The 22,500-nt window shown below is 35.2% G+C and overlaps 1 protein-coding gene across 12 annotated transcripts in view; it reads left to right on the forward strand.

The window, feature by feature from the left end:
* The window catches only part of fat3a (FAT atypical cadherin 3a), a 523,435-nt gene that overhangs the window by 356,932 nt on the left and 144,003 nt on the right, over nt 1-22,500 (forward strand). For all 12 annotated transcript variants that reach the window (XR_012390554.1, XM_073923188.1, XM_073923192.1 and 9 more), the window contains one exon: nt 1,896-2,094. Coding sequence is in view for 11 of the 12 variants with exons in the window: in XM_073923188.1 (XP_073779289.1) it covers nt 1,896-2,094 (199 nt within the window). In the remaining variant the exon portion in view is untranslated. The remainder of the gene's footprint in view (nt 1-1,895; nt 2,095-22,500) is intronic.

The raw sequence follows: 22,500 nt of genomic DNA on the forward strand, positions 1-22,500 counted from the left end.
CACGCACAGACTGTGTGAAAAGCAAGCATGTGTAGAAAGCACTGGTCCTTTCGTTCATCGTGTAACAGTCATGAGCACTGGCTGTACCGGTGCTCAATAAGAATGAGGAAATCCCAGATATGCAATTCTGAAATAACGTCGGGACTTGAGAGTGCTATATTGTTAGAACAGCCACTCCATTCAAATTACACAAGAGTTACCAATCGCTACCGCGATTTATTTGGAAATCTGGCCGGGTCAAGCGAAACAGCCACGTGAATGCAGACCTCCCTGCTGAAAAATCCAGCTTAAACCAGCCTAGGCTGGTTGGCTGGTTTTAGCTGGTTTCCAGCTATTTCCAGCCTGGTCTTAGCTGGTCAGGCTGAAAAATGACCAGCTAAATCTAGCTAAAACCAGCTTGACCAGCCTGATTTAAGCTGGACATAGCTGATTTTGGCAGGGCTTCCAGGCTGGCTAGGCTGGTCAAGCTGGTTTTTGCTGGTCATCTCCCAGCCTGACCATCTAAGACCAGGCTGGAAAAGGCTGGAAACCAGCCTGGAAATGGCCAAAACCCCTCTAAAACCAGCCTGGACAACCAGCTAAAACCAATCAACCAGCCTAGGCTGGTTTAAGCTGCTTTTTCAGTAGGGCTCTATTTGCTTGCATTTTGCTTAGATGTGTTTTACTTTGGAAGAAACACTTAATACTTCATTTAATGTGATTTGTTTGTGTTCTGAACACATGTGCTGGGTTTGTGTACTATATCAATAAAGTGTTTACTGTGTTTGGTGTTTTAAACACTGTGCTGTAATACATTGAGTTCTTATTACGCTTTTCTACATGAGGAAATTGCTAATTACTTGCAAACTGAGGTAACGTGACAGCAAGTAGCAAAGGCGTAGCTGTCACTCAAGTAGCCACGGCCTTAATTATGTCAAATTTTGAGGCTTAATGTAAATGATGATACAATAAATGAAATGTCATCCCCTCACAGTTATCATGCAGGGTAATATTAGCGATATACACCAAAATCGTTTTTGTACTAGGCTGTAAAAACCTTTTTGTCTGATGGGCATTTTAACATTGGAGTCAATAGAAATGACCTCTGTTTTGGAGCCAGCCCTAGTGGCCTTTCGATGAATTGCAATTACAGTTACTTTCGTATTTACATTACTTTACGAGTCTTCACTAAGGCAAAGCTTCCAGCCTCCGCTGCTGAGACTGCAGCTCTGCACGAGACGTTTGGCCAGCGAAGAAATTAAAATGGTCGTGCCCAACCGAGTCTGGTTTCTCTCAAGGTTTTTTCCTTCACTTTCGCCAGTTGGTGAAGTTTTTTTTCCCTCTCCGCTTTCGCCACTAGCTTGCATGGTTTAGGATCTGTAGAGCTGCGCATCGATGGATTTGCTCTCCAGTGTCTAGACCCTCAGTATTGATTATTCAACCACACTGAACTGAGCTAAACTGAACTGAACTTAAACACTAAAAGCTGAACTACACTGTTCTAATTTACTATGACCTTTTATGTGAAGCTGCTTTGACACAATCTACATTGTAAAAGAGCTATATAAACAAAGGTGAATTGAATTAAATTGAATTACTTTATGCGGGAGAGCAGGATGTTGCTGCTTGTTTCTATGCATTGAGATTTATAGTAATTTTTTGTATTTAGCCAAGTAATAAAATAGCTCACCAAGTAACTACTTTTCAGACAAACTAATTAGAAATGTAATACTCTTGTCATGGTGTACATTGTAATTAATAATTAATTGCCTTTCTCATAAGTATCATACCAAATGCTGATCCTGTTTCATATTGTGTATTTAAATATGAATAATATATGTAATAAAAATAATGCATGTGTAGCTCCGTAGCTATTTTTAAGTACTTATATTGTTTGTTTGTGTGTGTTTTGACAGGTTGAGGATGTGAATGATAACTCTCCCCTAACGTCTGAACCGATGTATCACGCCACAATCCTGGAAAACTCCCCGAAGGATCAGTCGGTGATCCAGATCCAGGCGCAGGACCCTGACGCTACGACTGCAGAGCCCCGTCTGTCTTTCCGCATCTCCAGTGGGAACCCGCAGAACTTCTTCAGCATCAACCCGCGCACCGGTCAGTGTCCGCCAGTCACTCTCTGTTTGCATGACAGATGGAATAAATTAATGTCTCTTTTATTTAGTTGAGTTGATATCAACGTTCACCCCCGAGTTGGCTTTTCTCCATGTTTTCCGATTTCCCCCACAGTTCAAAGACATGCGCTATAGGTGAATTGAATAAACGAAATTGTCCGTAGTGTATGAGTGTGTGTGCGAATGGGAGAGTGTATGGGTTTTTGTCAGTGCTGGGTTGCAGCTGAAAGGGCATCCGCTGCATACATGTGCAGCGACATCTTATTTCGACATTTATTTGACAACATATGCCAGAATAAATTGTGGTTCATTCTGCTCTGGTGACCCCTGATAAATAAAGGACTAAGCCTAGGGAAAATTGAATTGAATTGAATTGAATATCGATGGTGCCCAAAAATATGATCTGTCCATCCATCTGTCATTCTTTTGTTCGTTCTGTTTGTTTTATTCTTTCATTTGTTTGTTTGCAATGTCGTTGTATCATTCCCTTGTTTTTGTTTGATCGATGCGTTGTTCTTTTTATTGCTTGAATAAATGTTGCTTTTTATAGATTTTTGTTTATTTTTGATTGTTTGTTTTGTCTTCTTTGTTTGTTGTCTTCTTCTGTTATCTGTTTGTTATTTCTTCTATTCTTTGTTTTTTGTTCTGCTTTTCTATCATCCTCTGTCTCTTGTTTGTTGTATTTCTGTTGTTTGTTTGTTTTTATTCCACTTTCTAATATTTGTTTGTTCTCTCTTTTGTTGTTTGTTCTATATCCGATGTTCAGTTGTTTATTTGTCCTTTCTTTCAGTCTTTTGTTTCTTCTTCCTTCTATTGTTCATTTGTTTGTTTGTTCTTTATTCTATTGTTCATTTGTTTGTTTGTTCTTCATTCTATTGTTCATTTGTTTGTTCTGCCTTTCTATCACTTGTTTGATCTTCTGTTGTTTGTTTGTTCTATTTCTATATGCGTTTAATTATTTTTGTTCTGCCTTATTATTGTTTGTTTTCTATTTGTTTGTTGTTATCTTCTATCATTTGTTTGTTTATTGTTTTTTCTTTGTTCTGTCCTGTTTGTTTGTTTGTTCTATATCTTTTCAATTATTTATTTGTTTTACCCTTTTATCATTTGTTTGTTTGATTTTTGCATTTTTATCATTTGTTTGTTCTGCCTTTCTTGTTTGTTTTTTCTATTTTTAATTTGTTTGTTTTATTTCTCCCTTTCTATCATTTGTTTGTTCTATCTTCTGTTGTTGTTTTTTTTGTTCTATATTTGTTTAATTATTTTTGTTCTGTCTTTCTAATGTTTGTTTTTAAATTTTCTTTAATTTGTTTGTTTTATTTCTGCCTTTTTATCTATTGTTTGTTCTATATCTGTTTAATTATTTATTTGTTCTGCTTTTTTATCATTTGTTTGTTTGAATTTGGCATTTTTATCATGTTTGTTCTGCCTTTCTAGTGTTTGTTTGTTCTGTCCTCTGTTGTTTGTTTGTTTGTTTGTTCTATATCTGTTCAATTATAGATTTGTTCTACACATTTATCATTTGTTTGTTTGATTTTTGCGTTAATCATTTGTTTGTTTGATTTTTGCATTATTATCATTTGTTTGTTCTGCTTTTCTTGTTTTTTTTTCTATCTTCTTTAATTTGTTTGTTTTATTTCTCTCTTTCTATCATTTGTTTGTTCTACTGTTGTTTGTTTGCTCTATATTTGTTCAATTATTTATTTGTTCTACCCTTTTATCATTTGTTTGTTTGATTTTTGCATTATTATCATTTGTTTGTTCTGCTTATCTTGTTTGTTTTTACTATCTTTTTTTATTTTTTGTTTTGTTTTACTTCTCCCTTTCTATCATGTGCTTGTTCTGTCCACTGTTCTTTGTTTGTTCTATATCGGTTTAATAATTTTTTGTTCCGCCTTTTACTTTTTTTCCGCTTTTATAGTTAGTTTGTTCTGCCTTTCTTGTTAGTTTTTTTCTATTTCTTTCTGTTTGTTTGTTTGTTCTATATATGTAAAATTTTTAATTGTGCTGCCCTTTTATCATTTGTTTGATTTTTGTGTTTTTGATTGTTTGTTCTTTTTATTGTTTGTTTTTCTATTTTCTATTTAATTCGTTTTTTTCTGCATTTATTTCCAAAATGTATTTGTTCTGCCCTTTTAACATTTGTTTGTTTGATTTTTGCATTATTATCATTTGTTTGTTCTGCCTTTCTATTGTTTGTTTTTTTCTATCTTCCCTGAGATCTATTGTTTGCTCTGTCTTCTGTTATTGATTTGTTTTTGTTTGTCTTAGTCTTGGACTGTTTATTTGTTTATTTTTATTTCTGTTTTTTGTTTGTTTGTTCCTTCTATTTTTAATTTGTTTGTTCACACTGTCTTTCATTTGTCTGTTGATCTATCTATCTATTTATCTATCTATCTATCTATCTATCTATCTATCTATCTATCTATCTATCTATCTATCTATCTATCTATCTATCTATCTATCTATCTATCTATCTATCTATCTATCTATCTATCTATCTATCTATCTATCTATCTATCCATTTATCTGGCCATCCATCCATCCATCCATCCATCCATCATGTTGATTTTATAACATTTATTTGTTCAGTTTTCCTGTCGTTTGTTTGTTTGTTATTCTGTTCTTTTGTGGTTTGTTTTTAATCTACCTTACCATTGTAACTTATCTGAAAAACATGGTAATTTCTTTGCTCGTTTTTCAAACAAGCATATCATAAATCTACAGTGTAGATATAGCAAATTATTTATTCACACACTCATTAATTCTGCTCGTTGATTATTTAAATTCACTCTCACTTTTAAATATGTATGTGCATCTGGGTTTATGAGTTCAAGGTCTTTCGCTGCTCTCTGCATTATGACATCATCGTCTGAAAGCACTGTACATCCTTGCTGCTGATTGGCTGGTGCTACGGTTTTTGCTTTTGATTGACAGTTTAATTTCATAGCCATGGGCCCTTCCCTCCAGCCGCACTGCCCATAGTGCATGTCAGCAGGAGGCGCCGATCCTAATTAAAAACTTTGTAAAGGTCACAAAAGGTCAAGCTGTCAGAAAGACGGAAGGCAACGGTGAAAGGGAAGAGAAAGATCATTGTGAAAGAGAAAGAGCATTGTGCGGTTTGATGCAATAACTCTGTTTTCATAAAATGTGCGTTCTGGAGAACTCACAACACATCAATTTTCTGCAGATTTTTTGCCTGTTTGTTGTTTGAAAGGGTGTGTGTGTTTCAATGTGTGTGTGTTTCTGTGTGTGAAGAAGTTCGATCTTTGTGAGCTGTTTACAGATCAATGAGAAGCACCGGTCACCATCTATAGATCCTTCTGGAAAAGAGTCCAGTTAAAAATGGCATTGCTGAATACAACAAATGGCTCTAACACACAAACTCTTTATCTATTTCTTTCTTTCTTTCTTTCTTTCTTTCTTTCTTTCTTTCTTTCTTTTTTCTTTCTTTCTAAATTTCTTTCTAAATTTCTTTCTTTCCTTCCTTCCTTCCTTCCTTCCTTCCTTCCTTCCATCCATCCATCCATCCATCCATCCATCCATCCATCCATCCATCCATCCATCCATCCATCCATCCATCCATCCATCCATCCATACATACATACATACATAATTCCTTGTATCATTACATCTATCTATCCATTTATCCATGCATCTATCTATCTATCTATCTATCTATCTATCTATCTATCTATCTATCTATCTATCTATCTATCTATCTATCTGCCCGTCTGTCCATCCGTCTCTTTCCATCCATCTGCCAATCCATCATTTCATCAATCTATCAATCATTCATTTCATCCGTCTATCATTTCATTCATCTATCAATCCATCATTTCATTCATCTATCAATCCATCATTTCATTCATCTATCAATCCATCATTTCATCTACCTATCATTCTATCCATCCATACATAATTCCATTCATCATTACATCCATTCATCTATCCATCCCAATCATCTTTCCCTCCCTCCACCCATCCATCCCTCCATTAATTATTCTATCCATCCATACATTGTTCCATCCATACAAACATAGTTCCATTCATCCAAACATAGTTCTATTTATCCATTCATTCATTCCACCCACCCATCATTTCGTCCATCCATCCGTTCATCCATTCGTCCGTCTGTCCATCAATCCACCTTTCATTTCATTTATCCATCCATACATAATTTTGTTCATTACATATATTCATCCGTCCCAAATATCTCTCCATCCCATCTATCTGTCCGTCCATATTCTAAAGTTTGTTTTATCACTATGTTGTTCATTTCATTATTGTATGATTTATTCTATTGTTCTATCTACCATTCTGCCTTTTGTTGTATAATTCTGTCATGCCATCTGTCCATCCATCCATCCATCCATCCATCCATCTATCCATCCCAATCTTCATTACATCAGTTTATCTATTTATCTGCTCATTCATCCATCCATCATTCCATCCATCATTTTATCCATCTATCATTCCATCCATCATTCCATCCATCCATCATTCCATCCAACCGTCCGTCCATCCGTCTATCTGTTCTTCTATTTGTCCGTCCGTCCATCCATCCATCCATCCATCCATCCATCCATCCATCCATCAATCAATTAATTTTGTATTTCTCTCTCTCTCTTTCTCTCCTGTTTGATTTGAGTGTTGTATTTGTGTACTGTAGTAAAAGCTGTCTAAATGTTAATCAAAGAGACAGAGGCCTGCTCTCTCCTCTCACCTGTTGGCATCATAAGAAAGGCCCTTTCAGTGTTTAAATGTGCCTGTAATAGAAACCATTATACATCACCATCTCTCTGGCACACTCTCTGCAGCTCTATTTGTTGGCCTTTTATTTGAAAACTTGTTTGTCTGTTTATGTATATAGATTACATGAATTATTGATGCCGAGTCAAATATGCCGAGCGCGGAGAGAGAGATGGAATTACCGCTCTCTGGAAACATCATTCAGTTTCAGGTTTAAATAGATAGTAGATGTGAGGAGGAAACTTGTGGAGAAGTATTGAGCGATGCTGTAAAGAGGTGAACTCGAGGGTCAATTTATTATTCTGTTGAGTTGAAATTGACGTTTCTGCGTTAGATGTTGATTTTTCTAATAGTTTTTGTTTCCAAGCGTAGTCATAGGATGTTGAAAGGAAGAATGTTACACAGATTTGTACTTTCAAGGTCTTGTTATATGACCGTTTGTTTATTTAATTACATCTGTTTGTCTGTCTCAGTTGTTTGTTCTGTATGAGTGTAGTTTGTTTGTTTGTTTGTTTGTTTGCTTATTCTATCTGTTGTTAGTTTGGTTGTTTAGTTATGTTCGTTTGTTGGTTTGGTTGTTTCGTTAGGTTCATTCGTTTGTTTGTTTGGTTGGTTATGTTCGTTTGTTTGGTCGTTTTGTTATGTTCATTCGTTTGTTTGGTTGGTTCATTATGTTCGTTTGTTTGGTCACTTCGTTATGTTCGTTTGTTTGTTTGGTTGTTCCATTATGTTCGTTTATTTGTTTGGTCGTTTTGTTATGTTCATTTGTTTGTTTGGTTGGCTATGTTCGTTTGTTTGGTCGTTTCGTTATGTTCATTCATTTGTTTGGTTGGTTTGTTATGTTCGTTTGTTTGTTTGGTTGTTTCGTTATGTTCATTCGTTTTGTTTGTTTGTTTGGTTATGTTTGTTTGTTTGTTTGGTCGCTTAGTTATGTTCGTTTGTTTGTTTGGTTGTTCTGTTCTGTTCGTTTGTTTGTTTGGTCGTTTCATTATGTTCATTCATTTGTTTGGTTGGCTATGTTCGTTTGTTTGGTCGTTTCGTTATGTTCATTCATTTGTTTGGTTGGTTCGTTACGTTCGTTTGTTTGGTCGCTTCGTTATGTTAATTTGTTTGGTTGGTTGTTCTGTTATGTTCGTTTGTTTGTTTGGTCATTTCGTTATGTTCATTTGTTTGTTTGGTTGGCTATGTTTATTTGTTTGGTCGTTTCGTTATGTTCATTCATTTGTTTAGTTGGTTTGTTATGTTCGTTTGTTTGTTTGGTTCTTTCGTTATGTTTGTTTGTTTGGTCTTTTTTTAATTTATGTTAGTTAGTTTAGTCTTTGATCTAACATTAGTTTGTTCTCTTAATTGGTCATTCATTCATATGTTTTGTCTTTTTATAATTTGTTTGTTTTGTCTATCATTTGTTTTGTCATTTTGTCAATCCTTTGTTCATTCTGTCCACAATTAGTTTGTTCATATTCGTCTATTGATTGTTTGGTCCTTTTCTCAACTTTTGTTTGTTTATTCTATCTGTTGTTCATTTCATCATTCATTCTAGCATTTGTTTGTTCTCTCAATTGATCACATGTTTATTTGTTGTGTCATTTTATCATTTCTTTGTTCTATCTATTGTTTAGTTGGTCATTTTATAAATCCTTTGTTCATTCTGTCCACAATTAGTTTTTTTCTTTCTATCCATCCATCTTTTATTTGTTTCGTCATTTTCTCAACTATTGTTTGTTCATTCTATTTGTTGTTCATTCCATCTTTCATTTGAATGTTTGCTTGTTCTTTGAATTGATCACTTGTTTGTCTTTTTTTCATTTGTTTGTTCTGTCTATTGTTTGTTTTGTCATTTTGTCGATCCTTCAAGCGTCAGCTCAATAATCTATATCAGCTTCTTACTGCTAAAATACTAAAAATGAACTGAAAAGATAACAACTTATATTAGCAAACAACTCTGGAGTTGTACTTTGCTTGCTACTAGATTGATTGTCACTAGCTATACTTTTAGTTGACTTTTTAGCAAGTTGCTCCTCATAAAGCCGCCTGTGTGCTTTTTTAGGTGCTGGTTGTTGAATATGTCCTTATGCTACGACTGCTCTTACAAATGACCTGGTTTTGTTTGGTGTCTGTGTCTTTGAAACCAAGAAATTACAATATTACCAACATGCTGTTTTTATTTGATATTAATTTGTCTATTAATGCTTCTGAAGCAGCAGACGCCATCATCCCACTCGTTCATGCTATCCTGTTTGTTTGTTTTTTATTGTGGATTTTCCGCATAGTTCGGTTGAGCAATTCTGACAAAAGTATGCTCACTCAATTGGCTAGTAAGACTGTCACATTCACATTTGCTCTGGGTGGGGGAAGTAGTATATTTTCATATTGCAAACTCGTGCGATTAGCTAATCGCAATGTTTCAAATCGCGATTGTGATTCCATTTTGATTAGTCGCACAGTCCCAGTTTAAATCATTCTAAACTGGTCTTAATTTTGCTTTGTACTAAAGCTACTCAATCGGGTTGACGTCCATCCAATCATCCACTTATATTTAAATTTTTTATGGCAAAGAGATACAATTCAGAACAACTGCTAGATATTTTTACAACAAATTCCCCATTAAATTTCCTTATCAGGGAAAGAAAACTGAAAAACAATCATGTGATTCATCATAATACCAGGCCATTAGAAAAAAAAAGTCCTGTTTAAACCTCCATAAGCCTAAAATGTAATTCTTAATGGTCTTAAAATAGTCTTAAAGTCTTAAATTTGACTTGATGAAATCTGCCGAAACCCTGCTTTTCAGTTCTATCATTTGATCCTTCCTTCATGTTGTCTAGTTTGTCGTTGTTGACTTTTTTTGCATATCCATGGCCATCAAAAGCAAGAACACGAATCACAGATTTGTACATTCAGGCCTTGTTACTTGAGCGTTTGTTTAATTAATGGCATGTTTGAGTCAGTGTGTTCTGCACTGCAAAGAAATGTTTATTTATTGACACATTTCTCTGAAAACAGCACCGGGGTGTGTGTTTTTCCTGAACGTGTGTGTGTGTGTAATCAGCGTGGTTGCTGGCAGATGTTATGAGGGTTTGTCAATGATGCACTGAAGCGTTTTGTGAAGGTGACTGCAAAACAAAACATCTTCCTTCACTAGACTAAAGTTTGCACACGCTCCCTAGATATGCATCTTGTTTTGTTCGCTCCCTCAACAGCTTAACACTTCAGCTGGGGCATTTAAAGTTGTATTGTAGTTTCCATGCTTTGCATAGACCGATGTGTGTGTGCGCTGAGATATGTGAATTCTCCGGTGATGGTTTACACATGGTTCTGAAAGATTCCTGTGCTTGTTTGTATACATCATTTCTTTTGTAGATCTGTTTGTAGCTTAGGCGTTTATACACAGATACTAAAGCATTCAGCGCATCCTGGGGTTCGATCGATCTTTAATAGCAGCTTCTGGTTTCAATACTAAATCGAGGTAACAAATAAAAGAACAAAAGAGGAGGACAATAAAAAAGTGAGGATTTAAATAATAATAATGATAATAGTAATAACAACAACAACATTAATAATATTAATAAATATTATAATATTTAAATAAATAATAGTATACTTTTTATTCTTAAATATTTATTTCATTTATAAGTGTTGCTGAATATATATATTATTATTGTTGTTGTTATATATTATCATTATTATTATTATAACCACTGTTATATATTATTGTTATTATAACCACTATTAAAAAATAGCCACTGTTATAATGAAAATGCGTTAGTGATAACAATAAGTAAAAATAACCCTTATTATATATTTTTATAAATGTTTTATTGTTAACCAATTATTATTATAATGATTTGTTGCATATTTGTCATTCTTATGGTGACAAAAGTATTAAAATCAATACTGTTCTAATAATTAAAATAATATTAATATTACTATAATAATAATAATAATAGTAATAATAATAATAATAATTATTATTATTATTATTATTATAAGTATTATTATTAATAATAATATTTTATTAATATTATTAATATTATTGTCATTTTTCAAATTATTATTATTATTATTATTATTATGAAAATATATAACGTTGTTGTTGTTGTTATATTTATTATTATTATTATTATTATTAATGTTTTTGTAATAATAACAGTATTATTATTATTATTATTATTATTATTATTATTATTATTATTATTATTAATAATAATAATAATAATAATAATAATGTTGTTGTCATAATAACAGCTATTAATGTTGTTGTTGCTATTATTATTATTAATATTATTATTATTGTTGTTGTTATTAGTATTATTATTAATGTTGGTGTAATAATAACAGCTATTAATGTTGTTGTTGCTATTATTATTATTAATATTATTATTATTGTTGTTGTTATTAGTATTATTATTAATGTTGGTGTAATAATAACATCTATTAATGTTGTTGTTGCTATTATTATTATTAATATTATTAATGTTGTTGTAATAATAAAATATATTATTGTTATTAATATTATTAATGTTGTTGTAATAATAAAATATATTATTGTTATTAATATTATTATTATTATTATTAATATTATGAAAGTATGTTGTTGTTGTTGTTGTTGTTGTTGTTGTTAGACTTGACAACAAGACTGTTGATTCTAATAATTTAACTATTGCCACTGTTAAATAGAAAATGATTATATTGATAACAATAATAAGAAAGATAAAAATAACACTTTTTATTATTATATATTTTTTATAAATGTTTTAGTTAATTTAGTTTAGTTTTGTTAGCATAAAATTATTTTCATGACTTTTATAGCATATTTGTAATTCTTATAGTGATAAAAGTATTAAAATCAATACTGTTCTAATAATAATAATAATTAATATTGTTGTTGTTGTAATAACAAAAACAGTTATTGTTACTATTATTTTTTAATACTATTATTCTTATGTATATATAATTTCCCTTATAATAATATAATTTATATAATTCCTCTAAGTTATGCACCTAGGGTCTGAGAGTAACGCAATTTTGATTCTCTGTATGTCCTGTACATGTGGTTGAATTGACAATAAAGCTAACTTTTACTTGATGTTTAATATTATTATTATTATTAGTAGTAGTAGTTGTTGTAGTAGTAGTAGAAGTATAAGTATTAATAATAATATTATAGTTACTATTAATAAAGTTTTCTTGTGTTGATTTTAATAATTTAACCATTGCATAAATGACCATTGTTTTATAGAAACTTATTGTAGAAGACAATAGTAAGAATGATAAAAATAACACCTGTTATTATTGTTATATTTTATAAATGTTTTATTGTTAACATATTATTATCATTATCATATTTATCATTCTTATGGTGATAAAAGTAATAAAATCAATACTGTTCTACTATTACTACTACTACTACTACTGCTAATAATAATAATAATAATAATAATAATAATAATAATAATAATAATAATAATAATAATAATACTTGTTGTTAGTTTTATTACTACTACAATAATAATAATAAAACATAATTATAATAATAATAATTACTCTAAACTAAAACCCTTTTTAGCACAAAATTTAATTGCAACTTTAAATGGGTTAATATAAAAGATATGGTTTATTAAATATGTTTTGTTAATGCTGTACAGCAGGAGTTAAATATTAATGAAAATGTTGTTTTCGGTGGTGTGCTGAAGGTCCGCTATCAGTAAATCACTGCATAGGTGTTTTCCAGCTTCTCTTTACTCAAACTAGATAAAACAAAAAGAGATAGACAGTGATGGTGCTTGCATAGCAAATGCTTTCTCAGTACATCTCTGGCCTGATTCTGTCAATGCATTACAGATAAAAAGTAACATCACTAGTGAAGTACTTTAAATATGTGACTTATTACTGCTCTTCGGGCCATTCTGCGGCAGAAATAATGAATGATGCTTTTGATAAAACCCCTAGCAGACGTCTATTATTCCAAATGATCCATTATAGAGAGGATAATCGGAAAGATCTCCATCATAGAGCAGATTGCAGTCGAAAGCGGATCTGTACGCCCGCACCGCTGTTCCAGGAACAGTTGAAAACAGCCTGTTTACACGCTGGAGAAGATGCGGAGTGATTATAAGAGCCGCAGCAGAGCTATTCTTAGTGTCTTTCATCATGAGGAAGAATACAGAACTGAGGGAGAGAGAAAAGAGTCGCAGGGGGACGAATGAAAGAGTGCGAATCTGAGAAAACAGACAAAAAGACATGGAAAAATAACTAGAGAACAGGAGAGGAGGCTGTTGCAAGGCATTGCAGGTTAGCAGGGTGGGAAAATAATTACTAATAGTCCATATCATACTGTATTTCACCAGTTGATGTATTACATTAAAGGTTCCTCTGTGGTTAGCACTGTCGCCTCACAGCAAGAAGGACGCTGGTTCGATTCTCGCCTGGGTCAATTGGCATTTTTGTGTGGAGTTTGCATGTTCTCCCTGGTTGGCGTGGATTTCGTCTGGGGTGTTCTGTTTTCCTAAAGACATGCGCTATAGGTGAATTGGGTTAACTAAATTGGCTGTAGCAGTGGTGGATTTAGGCATGGGCAATATGGGCGATCGCCCAGGGATGCCTTTCCCAAAACCATCGTTAGCCAAATAAGGTCGCAAGTTCTGTCTATACAAACATAGTTTGTTCAATTGCCGTTTCCCAAATCCATCGCTCCAACGAACATTTGCAAACTGCGTCGCAAACTTGAGCTCTCGCAACAGCTCTAGAGCTGTAGTTCGAAACATAGTTTCTGGCTGTGTTCGATTCCCACTTATCCCCCCTATGCCCTATTCATTTAGGAAATTCTAACATTCAAAGTTAGAAAAAAAGCATAAGGTCATCTCTCCTAGGTGTAATTTGCTTTCAAACTATTTTTACAGTTTAGTTTTAGCAATCGTCATGTTTATAATTGTGCTTCGTTCGCAGTGCACTTTGAAAACATTGATGTCATTTTGAACACAGCCTCATGGCGAAAGCTATAGGTGACCTATTATTTAAAAGTGGAATTTATGTTACGTCTCCAAAGCTTGTGAAAACAAAAAAGCATATGTTAATTCTTTTTATTTATTGTGGGTTATTTATTAAGTATCTGTACTGTATATGACATGGGCCTGCTGAACTTTCTGCAGTGGTTTACATGTGTCAAAGTAGACTTAAATCAAATAAACAATATCCTACTTAATAATAATAATAATCACCATTATCATCATTAATAATATTATTATAGTATGATTTTTGAATTTATAATAAATAATAAATATTACATTTCATTTTATAATAAATCGCCTCATTATTTATTTATTTATTTATTTATTTGTATGATTTATATGATATTAGAATACGTGTTTGCTTTTGTAAGTGATATGTTTTAGAATAGAAGATGTAATGTTCAACGTCTTAAAAATATTATTAAAGCAAACATATAGGCCCTATGTGTTACGAGAACCAGCGATCATTCTCCGGAGATCGCTGGTTTCTACTATACCAGGACTACACTTCCGCAAATCCCAGGACTACATTTTCATACATGCACTTCGTCCAGTCACGCACCCATGCTCACTCATCTGCTTGATTACATTCACCACCTGAAACTTGTCATAGACTGATAGCATTCCATACATAAGCCACTCATGAACCCATCCAGTTTACCGAGTCTTGTTTGCTGTACCAGTGACATTACAACGCGTTTCTCCCTGTCTTGTTTCTCCGTGTGTAAACCCTAGCCTGGTATTCCTTGTTATCCTGTTTAGCCGCCTGCCTTTAGACCTATTGCCTGTTATACTGACGACGAATCTGGATTTGCCTGTATATACCCGTTTGTACCTGATTTGACCACTGCTTGCCTGACGCTGAATAAACCTGCATATTGGATCTTACCTCAAGTTGTATCTGTCACTCCACCCCGTCGTTACACTATGTGCCATTTACATATATTTATTTTTATTTAGTATGGAAAGCGAGTGCATGTTTTGGATGTTTTGGAGTGCAATATTGGATTTTATTTTAAATGTGTGTGGGTGTAAAACAATATAATTTGCACAAAGAAATTATGGGGTTTTTCTCTAAAGAAGTAGTTACTCCGCCCAGTTTAGAGACTCATTATGGGCGTTTTATGTTATAACTAACATGGTTCAAGCGATGGATCTGCGACAGAGAAACTACAGGTTTTGGGAAACACTCGTCACTACATCGTTCTTTTCCCAAACCATGCATCGTACTATGATAGTTCAGCTGCGAGTTACGTCGTTGTTTGGGAAATGCACCCCAGGGGAGTATCTTGCTGGAGGCAGCATAGGGACACAAATTAAAAATATATATATTTATAAAAATAAAATAAAAAAACACAGTAAAAATCAGCTGTGCCCCAGTAAAAAGCCCTGAGGTATGATTTCCTTCATGCAAGTTAATTAATTTAGAGAGGTAATGCCAATATAAAAACAATAGGGGCCATTCGACACAAAGACCCATTCGGAGTGCAAGTTTGTTATTCACTATCTGCTGAACTGAAACAATGCTGGTGAAAGCAGTGGGGGGGTGGATTTTAAAAAGAACTGGGCAAGGAGAATCATCAACATTGCTATATACAGTTGAGGTCAGAATTATTAGTCCCCCTGAATTATTAGCCTTCCACAGAATTTGTAATATAGTCAAATGTGTAAACATTTAGCAGCGGTTCGCCATCAGCCTTTGGAAGTCTCCGGGACAAAACAGCTGCATGAATGGTTTATATAAAAGCGACATCATCAACAAAAGCCCGACCCCTTCTATGTTTACAAATACAAATGCCTTGGAGTAACGATTGATGACCAACTAAACTTCTCTGACCACATTTCTAGAACTGCTCGATCGTGCAGATTCGCACTCTATAACATCAGAAAGATCCGACCCTTCTTATCTGAACATGCAGCTCAACTCCTTGTTCAAGCTCTTGTTCTCTCCAAACTGGATTACTGCAACTTTCTACTAGCTGGGCTTCCAGCTAACTCTATCAAGCCTCTTCAACTGCTCCAGAATGCAGCAGCACGAGTTGTCTTCAATGAACCTAAACGAGCACATGTCACTCCGCTGCTAGTCCGTTTGCACTGGCTGCCAGTTGCTGCTCGCATCAAATTCAAAGCTGTGATGTTTGCCTACAAAGTGACTTCTGGCTTTGCTCCTTCTTATCTGCTCTCACTTCTGCAGATCTATGTGCCCTCCAGAAACTTGCGTTCTGTGAATGAACGTCGCCTCGTGGTTCCATCCCAAAGAGGGAAGAAATCACTTTCGCTCACGCTCACGCTCAATCTGCCCAGTTGGTGGAATGAACTCCCTAACTGCATCAGAACAGCAGAGTCACTCACTATTTTCAAGAAACGACTAAAAACTCAACTATTTAGTCTCCACTTCACTTCCTAATCTGCAATTGCCTCTCTGAATATCACACTAACTGTACAAAAAAAAAAAGAAAAAAAAAAGAAATTTACTAATACTACTAATACTTCCCTTCTTAGACTTTACAGACCTGAAACTTGCCTATAGCACTTATTCATTGTTGCTCTTATAGTTGTGTAAATTGCTTCCTTGTCCTCATTTGTAAGTCGCTTTGGATAAAAGTGTCTGCTAAATGTAAATGTAAATGTACAAGCGCAGCTGTTTAGAGCTCATTTTTGGTTAATAATATCAGAATTTACTGGTATTTTGGAATATATGTGTGAATGGAAAAATTCTGAAACATCCATACCTGTGTGAACAGCGCTTTTTTTGACTTTACCGTTAAAGTCGTTCCGGTAATTTTTCGGATATTTACTGGTATCACTTTGTAGAAGGTGCTATTAAGAACTGCACACTTTTTTTAGATGACAAGATTTTAAAATGTTATGGATAAATATGCAAACATGTCAAGGTTTCATTAAATATGTGGCAATTTGTGCATTTTAAAGCACAAAAATCTAATCATTAGTTGAGGGAAGGTTCTTGTTTTGTGTTTTATCATTTACTTTACAATTCAGAAAATATTTTTCCCAATTTGTTGTGAAATAACAAGTAAATATAGGCACATCCTTCTGTAAAAACCTACAGAATATAGAAATAAAGTTTGTTTACTAAGAGCTAAAGTGAAGATTTATGGGTTTTATGGAGAAATAACCTCTTTATGAGAAAAAGACCTTTATAAATATGTATTATGATAGAACTCTACAGACACAAATTGATGAGTGCATTAAAAGAAACACTTTAAAAGCATATTTTGTATGTTTTTTCTTGACATTAGACTGAAAAAAACACTTTTTCAAAAGGCCAAAATCTCAAAATTGCAATGTGCATGAAAAAGCTGTGTTTTTCCTGCAGTGTCTCGCCTTTAGAAAGAAAGAGAGAGAGAGAGACTGAGTAGGAGGAAGAAACGAGGAGATGAAAATGTGTAGAACCTGCAGACGAGATTCAGAGAGACGCAAATTACTGCTGAGACAAGCAGAAGAGAGGAAGGAGGAGATTTCACAGCCATTTAAAGCTGAAAACAAGCAATATTGTAGCAGGTTGAATGCTGTTAGCTGTCACTGTTGACCCTTCGTCCGTCCACACGACCATTCATCCGTCCAAACAGACTGTGACGACTGAATAAAATTGAGTTTAGGGCTGCTAAATAATGCATCAGTGGAACGGCTGGAACCCCAGTCTGCTTTACCTGATGTAAGTGAATGAAATGAAAGACGTGGATGTGCTCGACTGAAGCCACCATCTAATAATGATGGAAATGTTTGTGTTTAGTTCTCCGACTCGAATGTTACGCTCTCCAAGCTGCGAGAGAGTCTGTTTACTCGCTGTTTCTCGATGTCATAACTTTTCATACTCTACAAACCCACAGAAATGTGTTTCTGAAGACGACTTTATATATATTTTATTTTGTTTTCACAGAACTAAATACCGGGACACATGCTTGATCTGTTGCTTGCGTTACAACAAGCTACAAACTAACTTAAAGGCAAATTAAATAAGCTTCAAACTAACTACTAGCAAATTAACTAACAATTAAATAACTAGCTAACTAATTAAGTAGCTATCTAACTTTGAAACTTACTGACTAGCTAACTAGCTATGTACCTAACTAACTAGCTATCCAACTAACTTACTGACTTGCTAACATATTAACTAGCTGACTAAATAATAGTTTCAGATTTGATTTGAAAAACTGTGTTATGTAGATTTTTATTTTTTTATTATCTAGTTAGCTAACTCCCTAGCTAACAAGCTAACTAACTAGCTAACCTTATATTTAGCTAATTAAATAAATAGTTTCAGATCTGGTTTGAGTGTTATGCAGGTCTTTATTTCTTACTATTGTGGAAATATAAATTTCTATCAACTAATTCCAAATGAACAATAATCTACGTATAACTAAAAATTTATATTCTTTGGTTTTTAATTATATAATTTCATTAACATCCCAGCTAGGAGGGACATTTAACCTTTGTCTTTCTGATTACAGGCTAAGCCAATGTAATGCAAATTGTCAGTTTCACAGCATGGGGTGTCTATTGTTTTCTCTTTTCGATCAAATGGTCAGGCAGTTTCTGTCTCCAGAACATGATGAGATCAGACCTGAGAAGCAGTTTACCCTGCCGACCACAACCCTTAATTTGCATGCTTTGTTTAGCCATATCCCCTCCTCCTAAGAACACAATATAGCCATGAAATCTTTGTCTTAATTCAGACTAATTCAGACTTGTGTGAGACTTGGGAGAGACTCGTGAAAGAACTTGCAGACTGCGGACCTCTAGTAGGCTCTTGCAGACACATTGGACATCTTAAAGACGCTGTATGACTGCAGATTAACCAACACGTCTCAATAAAGGAATTCTGCTTGTTTCGAGTCTCCTGGACTGGGTTCTCTCTTCTTTTCAGTCATTTATTTTTTACAACACTATCTAGCTAGCTAACTAACTCCTTAGCTAACTAGCTAACTAACTAGCTAACTTAATAAATAGCTAATTAAATAAATAAATAACTGATTTGAAATCTTATTTGAAAGTGTTATGCAGATCTGTATTTCTTACTAGCTAACTCACTAACTATCTAACTAACTAGCTTACTAACTAGCTGACTATATAAATAGTTTTTAGATCGGATTTGAAAAAGAGTGTTATACAGATAATTATTTCTTACTAGCTAACTAACTAACTCATTAACTGGCTATCAAACTAGCTAACTTACTAGCTAACAAACTAGACACCTAACTAGCTAACTAAATAGTTTCACATCTGATTTTAAAAAAGAGTGTTATGCAGATCTCTAACTACTCTACTGAAAAAAACGGCTTAAGCCAGACTAAGCTGGTTGGCTGGTTTTAGCTGAACAAGCAGCCTGGTTTTAGAGGGGGTTTGCCCACTTCCAAGCTGGTTTCCAACCATTTATTTCCAGCCTGGTCTTAGCTGGTCAGGCTGGGAAATGACCAGCTAAAACCACCTTGACCAGCCGGTTTAAGCTAGACAGCTGGTTTTGGCTGGGCTCCCAGGCTGGCTAGGCTGGTCAAACTAGTCCACATTTCTGTGTGGAGTTTGCATATTCTTCCCGTGTTGGCATGGGCTTTTTCTGGGTGCTCTGGTTTCCCCACAGTCCAAACTTAAGCGCTATAGGTGAATTGAATAAACTAAAATGGCCGTAGTGTATGTGTGAATGTAAGAGTCTAAGGATGTTTTACAGTACTTGGTTGCGGCTGGAAGGGCATCCGCTGCGTAAAACAAATAATTGGTGGTTCATTCCAGCGTTGTGACCTGAAATCCGAAGGAAAATTAATTAATGAAGGAATTTTACATAAATATAGCTGTTATATTTAATACAGATGGACCATTATTTCAACCAAATTTAAATATTTTAATTTAGAAAACTTTATTTCAAACTTGAATAGACACTTTACATGCATTTAATAGGTTTTCTAAATATATGATATCACTTTTGTAAATGAAATAAAGTGTAGAAACAAAAACTGGGCTCTTTCACTCATGATATATAACCTAAAAGAAAGTTTAAGAGTTCCCACTTAGCTGATGATTGACTATAAAGCTTGTTTGGCATGCTGTCCTAGGAGAGAGCCCTGAGCTCATTAGATCCTCGAGCCTGGGGCTCCCCTCGTTTGCAAGGCAAGAGGGGAGTTTGAGCTCAGGTAGATAGAGAACTCCCCTGCTGTAGTAACTAATGAACAGATAGTAGTTGCTCTAAAAGATAACTACTTACTAGGAGCAAGTCGATGGTGCCCATTTGGATTAGTCAATTAATTTAAGTTGCATGTTTTTGGATGGTGGTAGGAAACCGGGGAAGCCGGGGGAAACCCTCGTGAGAACGGGGAGAACGTGTAAACTCCGCATAGAAACGTCGGCTGGCTTGGTAAGGACTATAACAAGTGACGTTCTTGCTGTGAGGCAACAGTGCTGACCACTGGGCCACCGTATCACCCATCTAGTAAAGGAGGAGGAGTAGGGGTGTAAGAAGGGATTCTTCAAAATGAAGATGGCGGTTATATGGACAATAGGGTATTTATAGTGGCTTAGGAATCGTCTGATTGGTCAATCATGAATTGAATAATGCAGGGCCGGCTGCAAACAATCATAAGCAGCACGTGATCCACTCGAAATTAGTTTATAAATAAGCTTTGTGTTTTTACACAATAGACAGGAATACTGTTGTATGTAAATGATGATCGGTGTGGGACTGCGCTCATATTTCTGGATTGTTCAAATAACAGTGCAAACTCCAGCTTTAAATTATGGATGCCATTTTGACATTTAGAAAAAAAGTGCAATTTGAGTCCCAGCGTGAATCACTCATTCTGTGTTTTCTCCGTTTCGCTCTCCGCTGAAATCTGTCACTCTCTCCTTTCTTTGTCTTCTTCAGACGGCTGTTGATTTATAGATGCAGCGAGATCTCAGCATGTGCGTGCGCCTGTGTACGTGTGAACGCCTGTGTGTGTGTGTGTGTGTGTGTGTGTGTGTGTGTGTGTGTGTGTGTGTGTGTGTGTGTGTGTGTGCGTCTGTATGTGTGTGTGTTTGTGTGCATGCATGTGTGTTTGTGAATGTGTGCATGTTTGTGCCTGTGTGTCTTTGTGCTTGTGTGTGCATGTGTATGTATATGTGTTTGTGTGCGAGAGTTAGTGTTTGCCTGTGTGTGTGCACTTTTGCTTGTTTGTGTGTGTGTGTGTGCAAGTGTGCATTCGTGTGCATGTGTGCGTGTGCGTGCGTGTGTGAGTGTGTGTTTGCGCGCGTATGTGAGATTGTGTTTGTATTCGTGTTTGTGTGAGTGTTTGCTTTGTGTGTGCATGTGTGTGTGTGTGTGTGTTTGTTTGTGTGTGTGTGTGTGTGTGTGTGCGTTTATGTTAGTAAGTATTTGCTTGTGTGTGTGCATTTCTGTTTGTGTGTATGTGTGCATGTGCATGTATGTGTGTGCGTGTGGGAGTGGGTGTTTGCTTTTGTGTGTGTGTGTGTGAGTGCGTGCGTGCATGCATGCATGCGTGTGTGTGTGTGTGTGTGTGCACTTGTATGTGAAATTGTGTGTGTATTTGTGTGAGTGTTTGCTTTGTGTGTGCCTGTGCGTGTGTGTGTGCCTATGCGAGTGGGTGTTTGCTTGTGTGTGTGCGTTCGTGCGTGTGTGTGTGTGTGTGCCTATGCAATTGGGTGTTTGCTTGTGTGTGTGCATTTGTGTGTGTGTGCATATGTGAGATTGTGTGTGTATTCTTGTTCGTGTGTCGTGTGTGTGTGTGTGGGCATGTGTATTTGTGAATGTGTGTATGTTTGTGCCTGTTTGTCTTTATGCGTGTGTATGTATGTATGTGTGTGTTTGTGAGCGAGAGTGAGTGTTTGCTTGTGTGTTTGTGTGTAAGTGTGTGTGGGGGTGTGAGGTGTGTTTGTGTGTAGGTGTACGTGCATGCATCTGTAAGTATGTGGATGTTGGCGTGTGCGTGTGTGTTCTTGCATCTGTGTTTGTGTGTGTGCCTGTGTGCAAGTGTTAGTGTGTGTGTGGCCCCTTTACGTTCCTTTGGTGCGTGTCTGTTTCAAATTTACGACAGTGCCAAACATGGCCTCGACAATGAATCACAAACACACCTATAAAAGCCAATATTCCACCTGCACACAAAACACACCAAACACCGGCAATTCCAGAGGCAGGACGTGATTTCTCTGCACAATGACTTTCTTGGGAACACAAGGCCACCCGTGTGGACAGATCATATACAGTTGAAGTCAGAATTATTAGTCCCCCTGAATTATTAACTCTTCTGTATATTTTCCCCAATTTCTGTTTAACAGAGACATTTTTTTCAGTAAATAATACTTGACTAGATATTTTTCAAGACACCTCTATACAGCTTAAAGTGACATTTAAAGGCTAAACTAGGTTAATTAGGCAAGGTCGATTTGGCAAATCATTGTACACTCACCGGCCACTTTATTAGGTACACCTTACTAGTACCAGTTTGGACTCCCTTTTGCCTTCAGAACTGCCTTAATCCTTCGTGACATAGATTTAACAAAGTACTGGAAATATTTCTCAGAGATTTTGGTCCAGATTGACTTGATAGCATCACGCAGTTGCTGAAGATTTGTCGGCTGCTCATACATAATGTGAATCTCCCATTCCACCACATCCCAAAGGT

This window comes from Danio rerio, chromosome 15 (genome assembly GCF_049306965.1).
Source record: "Danio rerio strain Tuebingen ecotype United States chromosome 15, GRCz12tu, whole genome shotgun sequence".
Lineage (NCBI taxonomy): Eukaryota > Metazoa > Chordata > Actinopteri > Cypriniformes > Danionidae > Danio > Danio rerio.